The sequence below is a fragment of the Orcinus orca genome, chromosome X (genome assembly GCF_937001465.1).
Source record: "Orcinus orca chromosome X, mOrcOrc1.1, whole genome shotgun sequence".
Lineage (NCBI taxonomy): Eukaryota > Metazoa > Chordata > Mammalia > Artiodactyla > Delphinidae > Orcinus > Orcinus orca.
In genome coordinates, this window is record NC_064580.1 from 117,819,182 (window position 1) to 117,832,430 (window position 13,249).

Consider the following 13,249-nt stretch of genomic DNA (forward strand, 5'->3'; position numbering starts at 1 on the left):
TTCATCAATTGTCACAAATGTCCCACGCTGGTGGGAGATGCTGATCCTGGGGGAGCCTGTGCATGTGTGTGGGTAGGTGGTATACAGGACATCTCCAACCTTTGGATCAATTTTGCTGTGAACCTAGAACTGCTCTAAAAAATAAAGTTTCTTTTAGAAGGGTAGATAAGCACTAGAAACGCAGAGAAAATTCAGGGTGGGAGCAAGTGGGTAAATAGATGAGTGAGAGAGAAAAGGGGGGTAAACAGAAGATGGGTGGCAGAAGCAAGAACTACAGGAGGCTTCCTGGGATTCTGATGTGATTGAACGGGTTTCAGATTTCTTCCCACCTTTCCGACCGCACGGAGGTTCTGGTAAGACATCTGCCACACGTTACAATAAAGGAGAAGAAAGTTAGAAAAAATAAATAATACTGGCCCTTACTGATTATATTTTCCTATTTGGATGTAGGGAAATGTCACCTCTCACTCTGCAGCTAGATGCTCATCCCCAGAGTTCAGTACAGGCAGACCTCGTTTTATTGCGTTTTGCTTTATTGCGCTTCACGGATATTGTGGGTTTTCCACAAATGGAAGGTTTGTGGCAACCCTGCATCAAGCAAGTCTATTGGCGCCGTTTTTCCAACAGCATTTGCTCACTTCATGTCTCTGTGTCACTTTTGGTAATTCTCGCAATACCCCAAACCTTTTCATTATTATTATATTTGTTATGTGACCAGTGATCTTTGATGTGACTATTGCAAAAAGATTACAACTCGCTGAAGGCTCAGATGTTGGCGAGCATTTTTTAGCAATAAAATTTTTTTAAATAAGGTGTGTCCATTGTTTTTTAAGACAATGCCATTGCACACTTAACAGACTACAGTAAAGTGTAAACATAAGTTTTATATGCACTGGGAAAACAAACAACTCATGTAACTCGCTTTATTGTGATGGTCTGGAACTGAACTGGCAATACCTTTGAGGTGTGCCTATATTAGGATTATTGTGAGTCTGGCCTATTTGTGGCAGCACGAGGGACTGCATTCTTATATTGGGCTGCACCAGTTGCAATAAATAAGAATTTCACCCTCCGAGAGGCATTTTGATGGGGATAGAAGAGAACGCAGTCCATTCTGTGACCTGCAGGGACGGACTGCAGGCACGCACATTCTTGCCTGGATGAATGTGCTCACAGGGTTCCCCCTGCCTGATTTCCCTTCCAGCTCTTCTCTGCTTATCTAAGTCCTGACATGGCATCAATCCTCTCTCCCATTCAACCTTTCCCTTTATTGGTTCTCAAATTTTAGTTTAGTGAGTATCAGCTCACCTCGGGGGGGATGGAGAGAAGGGGGCTGAGGGGGTGTTAAAAATGCTGTTTCCTGGGACCTATTGCCAGAGATTCTGATGTAACAAGCCAGATGTGGAGACCAGATATCTGCAGTTTTAACAGTCTCCCTGGGGGCTTTCAAATACAAAAGATCTTCCAACCACATTTGGAGCAACTCATTTTAGGACAGTTTATAACTTGACATCACTGTCTGCCACGTGGCTTATACCATCATGTCTGTCCTGTCTTCCCAGTGAGACCATGGGTGCCAAGACCTAAGCACTGCATGCAAATTAAGCCTGACAACTAAGCTACATAGATTCCTCTTTCTTTTCTTTTCTTTTTTTTAGTTTTATTGAGGTCTAATTGACAAATAAAAATTGTATATATTCAAGGTATACAACTTGATATTTTGATATATGTATACATTGTGAAATGATCACTACAATCAAGCTAATTAACACATCCATCACCTCTCATAGTTACCATTTTCTATTGTTGTGCTTATTATTAATTTTTTAATCCCTCCTGGCATGTAACATCAACTTACAATAGGCAAAGAGAGCCAATGAGAAGATTATTAGAAAAATAATTCAGAGAAAATGATATGCTTTTCCTCAGTAGTAAGAGAAGTTTAACAAATGGCAGTGAATTCTGAGGACAATGAAGGAAGCAAGGTCAGGAGCAGCAAAAGCCTCTAGGCTGCCATGTCCCTAAAGGATGAGCTAAACTCTCATTCAAAACAACGGGCCAGGAGAGGCCAAGCCTCAGTTAGATGCATTAAACATGCCCCTCTGAAGAAGGCAGGAAGGAAGGAAACTACTTTTTGACATGTACTGTTTACATCATCATTCAGTGCTAAATATTTTGTATTTCGTTGATGACTTCCTTTTAATCCAAGGTTTTTTGAGCTTTAAAAAAAAAAAGCCTCATGGCAGATGCAGGTCTGAGTTGGGTACCCCATGCCACTCGTGATGACACCGGAGAACTTCTAAACATTTCAAAACTGATGTGCCACCAGAAGCATATCGAGGCCTAAATGGGGCTGAAATCAGCAGACAATCCCTTGGAAACCTGAAAAAGGGGAGAGAACGTCTGCAGACTTGCAAATTCCAAGAGGTCTCTATCCTGCCCAAGTTTACAGGATACGACAGTTAATTTTATGTGTCAACTTGTCTGGGTCACGAGGTGCCCAGATTAAATAATATTTCTGGGCATGTCTGTCAGGGTGTTTCCAGATGAGATGAGCCTTTGAATCAGTAGCCTGAGTAAAGCAGATTGCCCTCCCCAATATGTGTAGGCATCATCCAATCTGTTGAGGGCCCATATAGAACAAAAAGGTGGAGGAAGGGAGAATTTGCTCACTCTGCCTGACTTCTTCAGCTGGGACATCAGTCCTCTACCCAAGGACTGGAATTTACACCATTAGCTCTCCTGGTTCTCAGGCCTGTGGACTTGTACTGAACTATACCACCATCTGTCCTGGGTCTTCAGCTTACACATGGCAGATCGTGGGACTTCTCAGCCTCCATAATCACGGGAGCCAATTACTTACAGTAAATCTCTTTATATGGATCCTGTTGGTTCTGTCTCTCTGGAGAACCCTGACTAATACACATGACCAAAATAAAGGAAGCATTTGGACTAGCAAGGACTCGCTGAATGCAAGAGCATAAGAACAGGTCTGGTCAGCGACAGTATTGTCAGGGTCTGAGAATAGAAAAATCTCCATGAAGGAGAAATAATGAAGAATACATAATTTCTGTTTAAAATACACACACACACACACACACACACACACACACACACGTCATAGGCAATATATATGTATATATGTGCACACGTGTGCACACACGCGCACACGCACACACACACATAGACATCTACCTCAAAGAAAGATTGTCATGAGATTCACCAAGATGTTAATAGTGATCATCTCTGAGTGGTGGGATTACAGGTGATATTTATTTTCTTCTTTATACTTTTCCTGAACTGTCTGACTTTTTTTAAAATCATTGTTTACATAATGTTATGTAGTCAGAAAAGAAATACTTCCTGTTTTAAAAAAAATGAAGTAAAAATTAGTCACTACTGCCCTTATAGTACTAGCAACAGAAAATGTCTACAATTACTGACTCTTAGAGAGGATAAGAGTTAATATAAGATCATATGGGAAATAAAATTTGTTACATTTTTACCAAAGAAAAAAAGATCAGATGCGGACGTCTTACATGTGGGTGAACTTGATTTTCCAGGTCTCCAAATACTGTGGGTGAGCTAGAATTATTTTGGTTTGTCTAAGGTATTCAACACAGATTGGGAGGGCAATCAGAACACTCAGAACATATTTTGAATTAGTTGCTGCTAAAAATTTGCCTAAATACTCAAAAATGTGAATTAGAAAAAAACACCAACAATCAACCCAAATCCCTTCACATGCATATCTAGTTACAACAACATGTCTAACTGGTCTCAATAATTCAGCAATATTTACACCACAGCTCTACAGTTCCTTCCCAGGCCATCATGGGCTCTCCAAGACCTTCTGTTTTATTAAGTTTGGTTTGAGACAAAATCTATCAAAATTTAAATACATATATATATATTTTGGCTCAACAATTTAACTTCTAGGAATCCACCTCACAGATCTTTTTTTTTTTCACCTCACAGATCTTTATATACTTTGCCAAAGTTACACACACAGGATGTTCACTGCAGAATTGTTTATAATTGCGAGGAACCAGAAATAATGTACATGAACTCCAACAGGAGATGGGTGATAGAAACTACAGTACAGGGGCTTCCCTGGTGGCACAGTGGTTGAGAATCCGCCTGCCAATGCAGGGCACATGGGTTCGAGCCCTGGTCCAGGAAGATCCCACATGCCACGGAGCAACTAAGCCCATGTGCCACAACTACTGAGCCTGCACTCTAGAGCCCACAAGGCACAACTACTGAGCCCGCATGCTGCAGCTACTGAAGCCCGCACACCCTAGAGCCCGTGCTCCACAACAAGAGAAGCCACCACAGTGAGAAGCCCATGCACCGCAACAAAGAGTAGCCCCCGCTCGCCATGACTACAGAAAGCCCGCGGGCAGCAAAAAGACTCAACACAGCCAAAAATAAAATTAATTAAAAAATAAAAGAGAAACTACAGTACGTCCAGAGTTGGTATATAGTATATATGGGGTTTACATAACGCGCATAAGAATCACAGAGGTTAGTCTGCCTTGGATAATCCCAGCATTTTAAATTGGTAGACTCAGCAGAGGCAGAGAGAGACTGAAAGCAGAGCGATGGTGTGCTCCAGGTCCACAGGGAGAAGCAGCTACGGTAACACTTTCACCTACCATTTGACTGTGCCCTTCTGTTAAAAATTAAATCCTTGGGGGTCGCCTGGAAGCTAAAAGTGGTCAGAACCAGAGGCAGGGGGGAATTATGTGAAGGTGGTCAAAAGGTACAAACTTGCAGTTTTAAGATAAATAAGTACTAGGGATGTAATGTACAACATGATAAATACAATTGACTCTGTTGTATGCTCTTCATGACAGTTGTTGAGAGTAAATCCTGAGGAGTTCTCATCACAAGGAAAACATTTTTTTTTATTTTTTAAATTTTGTAACTCTATGAGATGATGGATATTCAATGACTGATTGGGGTCATCATTTCATGATGTATGTAAGTCACATCAGTATGCTGTACACCTTAAACTTACACAGTGCTGCATGTCAATTATATGTCAATAAAACTGGAAGAAAAAAAGGAAATAGAAGGTAAATAAATAATTGAAAATGATATAATGTTAAGTGACAACTCAGGACACAAATTGTGTATATAGTATGATTGCAACTATGTAATGATATATAGCTATATAGGTGTAGGAAAAAAAGGCATCAAAATACTGCCAGTTTAAAAAGAAAAAGTGATCAGGGATGAAGAGAGAAGGGAGCCTAGCTCTGTTGGGTAACGTTTTAACCTCGGAAATGTAAGAGGAAGAACAGTGACAAAATTATCCCCTATGATTATTGTCCAGGTTACCTATGAAGCTCCTACTTGATTCTTCATGCCAACTACTGTTCATGTCATCATTACAGAGCAAATGCACTGAAGAATGAAATTCCATTTTTTGAAACCAAATGTATAGAGAGATTTAAAAACTGTTTAGGGACTTCCCTGTCAGTCCAGTGATTAGGACTCCACACTTCTACTGCAGGGGGCACGGGTCCGATCCCTGGTTGGGGAACTAAGATCCCACAAGCCGCGTGGTGCAGCCAAAAATAAAATAAAATTTAAAAATAAAAATAAAAACTGTTTATCCATGGACACATGAAAGGAGCACATAGTACAAATGCACATAGAGCATTGGGTGAAAAGTGAAACTGTATTTCAGCTGTGATGGGGAAGATGACAGGGATGCTAGACAGGGAGACTTAGAGGTCATGATGACTTGACCTTTTCATTGCTGACTGGGCCAAGTCTGGAAAGGAGACATGGAGGAAAGCAGAGAGTAGATTAAGGAAAAGGATACGATTTCTTTTTCAAATGGGAACTTATTTTGAGTATTGCACATGCCCTATTTATAGCTAATATATTTTGACATATCTGTGCTCAAGCCAGAGCCATCTCATTCCTCCCTCTGTGCCAAAGGGCAGTCTTCCCTTTGGGCTCTCCTCAAGAACAAGGTTGATAATATTTCAGAGGCTATCGTAACTGATTGATTGATTCTAAAATAAAATCACAGTATGCAATCACTTAAAACGTATTGCATTAGAGGAACTTGGGAATTCACCTCCTAACTTTCTGGTAAGGCTAGATCTAACTGCTAAATTTCCCCATAATGTCTACATATTAGCTGATTTCTCTTTTGCTGCAGTTTAGTAGACCTTGCTCTGAACCTTTGTGCTACCCTTGAATTTCTCAGTACAGTGGTTGTAAAACTTCTAGACATCTGTAACAAGCCTACAAATAAAAGAGCTCCACTGTCATTAGTGGAGACCCTTGCAATGCAACTTTCTCCAGTCTTCCACTGGTGTCGCCTCAACACATCAGTGGTTCTCCATGTAGAGAGTCAAGAAAATTTTTGTTCATCATCTGAACACTCACCACAGTATAATAATTCTTGGTAAGTGGAGTAGTTTCAAATCCTTTGACAGCCTTGGGGGAGAGAGGTCTCTCTGTGAAAAAGACATTTAAATTATGTTAATATTATACAGGTGTAAGATGAACAGTTTATAACATAGGGCAACTAACATACTATAAATATTGTCAAGTGGAAGGCTCAGTGGAAATGTACATTCCCAAATAAGTGAAAGTATAATCTTACTAAACTACAGCTGGTCAAGCTAGAGGTTTTTTTTTTTGTTTTTTGTTTTTTTTTTGCAGTACGCGGGCCTCTCACTGTTGTGGCCTCTTCCGTTGCGGAGCACAGGCTCCAGACGCGCAGGCTCAGCGGCCATGGCTCACGGGCCCAGCTGCTCTGCGGCATGTCGGATCTTCCCGGACCGGGGCACGAACCCGTGTCCCCTGCATCGGCAGGCGGACTCTCAACCACTGCATCACCAGGGAAGCCCTAGACTTTCTTAATGACAGGGTCAAGGCAAGAATTTCAGTTCCAGTTTGGGCTGTTTCTTCACTCCAGTCTGCCTCTGCATTCAACTTATTCAAAACAGATAAGCAAAGCCAATGCTAACCAAATATGTATATTTGTATCTTGTATATGTATAACAAATATGTATATTTGTATCTTGCAACTTACTATACAAGAATAATAGCAGCCATCCTTTCTTAGGGCTGTCTATTGTGCCAAAAACAAAATAATCAGAATCTTTAATACACTGAAAACTAGCAGAAAATTCTTCTTTTATGTATCATTTTAATATCATTATGCTGTGCTATAAAAAGATGCCTTTCTTTTACAAAGTTCATCTTACCCATATATACACTAATATGTATAAAATAGATAACTAATAAGAACCTGCTGTATAAAAAATAAATAAAATAAAATTCAAAAAAAAGAAGCCATTTAGGTTATAGGTTCTCACTACACCTAATACCCTCTCTGAATTTTGCAAAGTGGTATTACTCAGGTACCAAGGGCCTAGAGAAGAAAGAAGATTTGGGAGAATATGCAGCATGTCCCTGCCTCTATACAAGACTTCTTGGTTTCACAGCCAAACACTAAGCTGCTTTAACACCCCCTAAGATTTTATTAGATAATTCAAATAATTTTAGTGCCACATCTCTATATGTGGTTTCTGATGAGTTCTATGAGTACGTAAACACACACTTCTGTCATACAGTATTTAAAGAAATATAGTTTATATAATAAATACTATATCTAGTACAATAACCCACAATTTTATTAGAACTGAAAATCCTAAACAGACCTGACTGGTTTTCAGAATATCCTATGCTAGCCCCTCTCAAACACCACAGTACTCTGTGGCATATATTTACACTCTAAATGAAATAAATTTAGGGGCTTCCCTGGTGGCGCACTGGTTAAGAATCCTCCTGCCAATGCAGGGGACATGGGTTCGAGCCCTGGTCCGGGAAAATCCCACATGCCGCAGACCAAATAAGCCCGTGTGCCACAACTACTGAGCCTGTGCTCTAGAGCTCGTGAGTCACAACTGCTGAGCCCACGTGCCACAACTACTGAAGCCCGTGCGCCTAGAGCCCTGCTACACAACAAGGGAAGCCACCGCAATGAGAAGCCTACGCACCGCAACGAAAAGTAGGCCCGGCTTCCGGGAAGATGGCGGAAGAGTAAGACGCGGAGATCACCTTCCTCCCCACAGATACACCAGAAATACATCTACACGTGGAACAACTCCTACAGAACACCTACTGAACGCTGGCAGAAGACCTCAGACCTCCCAAAAGGCAAGAAACCCCCCACGTACCTGGGTAGGGAAAAAGAAAACAGAATAAACAGAGACAAAAGGATAGGGACGGGACCTGCACCAGTGGGAGAGAGCTGTGAAGGAGTAAAAGTTTCCACACACTAGGAAGCCCCTTCGCGGGCGGAGACTGCGGGAGGCGGAGGGGAGAAGCTTCGGAGCCGCGGAGGAGAGCACAGCCACAGGGGTGCGGAGGGCAAAGCGAGATTCCCGCACAGAGGATCAGGGCCGACCGGCACTCACCAGCCCGAGAGGCTTGTCTGCTCACCCGCTGGGGCGGGCGGGGCTGCGAGCTGAGGCTCGGGCTTCGGTCGGAGCGCAGGGAAAGGACTGGGGTTGGCGGCGTGAACACAGCCTGAAGGGGTTAGTGCGCCTCGGCTGGCCGGGAGGGAGTCCGGGGAAAAGTCTGGACCTGCCGAAAAGGCAAGAGACTTTTTCTTCCCTCTTTGTTTCCTGGTGCGCGAGCAGAGGGGATTAAGAGCGCTGCTTAAAGGAGGTCGAGAGACGGGCGCGAGCCACGGCTAAAAGCGCGGACCCCAGAGACGGGCATGAGATGCTAAGGCTGCTGCTGCCGCCACCAAGAGGCCTGTGTGCGAGCACAGGTCACTCTCCACACCCCCCTTCCGGGAGCCTGTGCAGCCCGCCACTGCTAGGGTCCCGGGATCCAGGGACAACTTACCCGGGAGAACGCACGGCGTGCCTCAGGCTGGTGCAACGTCACGCCGGCCTCTGCCGGCGCAGGCCCGCCCCGCACTCCGTGCCCCTCCCTCCCCCCCCCCCGCCCCGCACTCCGTGCCCCTCCCTCCCCCCCGCCCTGAGTGAGCCAGAGCCCCCGAATCAGCGGCTCCTTTAACCCCATCCTGTCTGAGCAAAAAACAGACGCCCTCCAGCGACCTACACGCACAGGTGGGGCCAAATCGAAAGCTGAGCCCCGGAAGGTGTGGGAACAAAGAAGAGAAAGGGAAATCTCTCCCAGCAGCCGCAGAAGCAGCGGATTAAACCTCCACAATCAACTTGATGTCTGTGGAATACATCAATACAAAACGAATCATCCCAAATTGAGGACGTGGACTTTGAGAGCAAGATTTATGCTGTATAGCTTTGCTTCCACCAGTTGTCCTAGGGTTCTATCCGTCCGTTTTTTTGTTTGTTTGTTTCTTTGTTTTTCTTCTTTTTTCTTAATAATTATGTTTTTATTTTAATAACTTTATTATATTTTATCTTATTTTATTTTACTTTAACTTCTTTCTTTTTTCCTCCTTCCCTCCTTCCTTCCTTCCTCCCTCCCTCCCTCCTTTCTTTCTTTCGTTCTTTCTTTCTACTTCTACTAATTCTTTCTTTCTACTTTTTCTACCTTTTATTCTGAGCCGTGTGGATGAAAGGCTCTTGGTGCTGCAGCAAGGAGTCAGTGCTGTGCCTCTGAGGTGGGAGAGCCAACTTCAGGACACTGGTCCACAAGAGACCTCCCAGCTCTACATAATATCAAATGGTGAAAATCTCCCAGAGATCTCCATCTCAACACCAGCACCCAGCTTCACTCAATGAACAGCAAGCTACAGTGCTGGACATCCTATGCCAAACAACTAGCAAGACAGGAACACAACTGCACCCATTAGCAGAGAGGCTGCCCAAAATCATAAGAAGTCCACAGACACCCCAAAACACACCACCAGACGTGAACCTGCCCACCAGAAAGACAAGATTCAGCCTCATGCACCAGAACACAGGCACTAGTCCCTTCCACCAGGAAGCCTACACAACCCACTGAACCAAACTTAGCCACTGGGGACAGACACCAAAAACAACGGGAACTGCAAGCCTGCAGCCTGCAAAAACGAGACCCCAAACACAGTAAGATAAGCAAAATAAGAAGACAGAAAAACACACAACAGACGAAGGAGCAAGATAAAAACCCACCAGACCTAACAAATGAAGAGGAAATAGGCAGTCTACCTGAAAAAGAATTCAGAATAATGATAGTAAAGATGATCCAAAATCTTGGAAATAGAATGGACAAAATGCAAGAAACATTTAAAAAGGACCTAGAAGAACTAAAGCTGAAACAAACAATGATGAACAACACAATAAATGAAATAAAAAATACTCTACATGGGATCAATAGCAGAATAACTGAGGCAGAAGAACAGATAAGTGACCTGGAAGATAAAATAGTGGAAATAACTACTGCAGAGCAGAATAAAGAAAAAAGAATGAAAAGAACTGAGGACAGTCTCAGAGACCTCTGGGACAACATTAAACGCACCAACATTCGAATTATAGGGGTTCCAGAAGAAGAAGAGAAAAAGAAAGGGACTGAGAAGATATTTGAAGAGATTGTAGTTGAAAACTTCCCTAATATGGGAAAGGAAATAGTTAATCAAGTCCAGGAAGCACAGAGAGTCCCATACAGCATAAACCCAAGGAGAAATATGCCAAGACACATATTAATCAAACTGTCAAAAATTAAATACAAAGAAAACATATTAAAAGCAGCAAGGGAAAAACAACAAATAACACACAAGGGAATCCCCATAAGGTTAACAGCTGATCTTTCAGCAGAAACTCTGCAAGCCAGAAGGGAGTGGCAGGAGATATTTAAAGTGATGAAGGAGAAAAACCTGCAACCAAGATTACTCTACCCAGCAAGGATCTCATTCAGATTTGATGGAGAAATTAAAACCTTTACAAACAAGCAAAAGCTGAGAGAGTTCAGCACCACCAAACCAGCTTTACAACAACTGCTAAAGGAACTTCTCTAGGCAAGAAACACAAAAGAAGGAAAAGACCTACAATAACGAACCCAAAACAGTTAAGAAAATGGGAATAGGAACATACATATCGATAATTACCTTAAATGTAAATGGATTAAATGATCCCACCGAAAGACACAGATTGGCTGAATGGATACAAAAACAAGACCCATATATTTGCTGTCTACAAGAGACCAACTTCAGACCTAGAGACACATACAGACTGAAAGTAAGGGGATGCAAAAAGATATTTCATGCAAATGGAAACCAAAAGAAAGATGGAGTAGCAATTCTCATATCAGACAAAATAGACTTTAAAATAAAGACTATTTGAAGAGACAAAGAAGGACACTACATAATGATCAAGGGATTGATCCAAGAAGAAGATATAATAATTGTAAATATTTATGCACCCAACATAGGAGCACCTCAATACATAAGGCAAATACTAACAGCCATAAAAGGGGAAATCGACAGTAACACATTCATAGTAGGGGACTTTAACACCCCACTTTCACCAATGGACAGATCATCCAAAATGAAAATAAATAAGGAAATACAAGCTTTAAATGATACATTAAACAAGATGGACTTAATTGATATTTATAGGACATTCCATCCAAAAACAACAGAATACACATTTTTCTCAAGTGCTCATGGAACATTCTCCAGGATAGATCATATCTTGGGTCACAAATCAAGCCTTGGTAAATTTAAGAAAATTGAAATTGTATCAAGTATCTTTTCTGACCACAATGCTATGAGACTAGATATCAATTACAGGAAAAGATCTATAAAAAATACAAACACATGGAGGCTGAACAATACACTACTTCATAACGAAGTGATCACTGAAGAAATCAAAGAGGAAATAAAAAAATACCTAGAAACAAATGACAATGGAGACACGACGACCCAAAATCTATGGGATGCAGCAAAAGCAGTTCTAAGAGGGAAGTTTATAGCAATACAATCCTACTTTAAGAAACAGGAAACATCTCGAATAAACAACCTAACCTTGCACCTAAAGCAATTAGAAAAAGAAGAACAAAAAAACCCCAAAGTTAGCAGAAGGAAAGAAATCATAAAAATCAGATCAGAAATAAATGAAAAAGAACTGAAGGAAATGATAGCAAAGATCAATAAATCTAAAAGCTGGTTCTTTGAGAAGATAAACAAAATTGATAAACCATTAGCCAGACTCATCGAGAAAAAAAGGTAGAAGACTCAAATAGAATTAGAAATGAAAAAGGAGAAGTAACAACGGACACTGCAGAAATACAAAAGATCACGAGAGATTACTACAAGCAACTCTATGCCAATAAAATGGACAACCTGGAAGAAATGGACAAATTCTTAGAAATACACAATGTGCCAAGACTGAATCAGGAAGAAATAGAAAATATGAACAGACCAATCACAAGCACTGAAATTGAAACTGTGATTAAAACTCTTCCAACAAACAAAAGCCCAGAACCAGATGGCTTCACAGGCGAATTCTATCAAACATTTAGAGAAGAGCTAACACCTATCCTTCTCAAACTCTTCCAAAATATAGCAGAGGGAGGAACACTCCCAAACTCATTCTACGAGGCCACCATCACCTTGATACCAAAACCAGACAAGGATGTCACAAAGAAAGAAAACTACAGGCCAATATCACTGATGAACATAGATACAAAAATCCTCAAAAAAATACTAGCAAACAGAATCCAACAGCACATTAAAAGGGTCATACACCATGATCAAGTGGGGTTTATTCCAGGAATGCAAGGATTCTTCAATATACGCAAAACAATCAATGTGATAAACCATATTAACAAATTGAAGGAGAAAAACCATATGATCATCTCAATAGATGCAGAGAAAGCTTTCGACAAAATTCAACACCCATTTATGATAAAAACCCTGCAGAAAGTAGGCATAGAGGGAACTTACCTCAACATAATAAAGGCCATATATGACAAACCCACAGCCAACATCATCCTCAATGGTGAAAAACTGAAAGCATTTCCACTAAGATCAGGAAGAACACAAGGTTGCCCACTCTCACCACTATTATTCAACATAGTTTTGGAAGTTTTAGCCACATCAATCAGAGAAGAAAAGGAAATAAAAGGAATGCAAATCGGAAAAGAAGAAGTAAAGCTGTCACTGTTTGCAGATGACATGATACTATACATAGAGAACCCTAAAGATGCTACCAGAAAACCACTAGAACTAATCAATGAATTTGGTAAAGTAGCAGGATACAAAATGAATGCACAGAAATCTCTGGCATTCCTATAC

At 41.5% G+C, this 13,249-nt stretch overlaps 1 protein-coding gene across 8 annotated transcripts in view; it reads right to left on the reverse strand.

The window, feature by feature from the left end:
* ARHGEF6 (Rac/Cdc42 guanine nucleotide exchange factor 6) overlaps positions 1 to 13,249 on the reverse strand; it is a 123,814-nt gene that overhangs the window by 60,614 nt on the left and 49,951 nt on the right. For all 8 annotated transcript variants that reach the window (XM_033403656.2, XM_033403655.2, XM_033403657.2 and 5 more), the window contains one exon: positions 6,412 to 6,482. In XM_033403656.2, the coding sequence (XP_033259547.1) occupies positions 6,412 to 6,482 (71 nt within the window). The remainder of the gene's footprint in view (positions 1 to 6,411; positions 6,483 to 13,249) is intronic.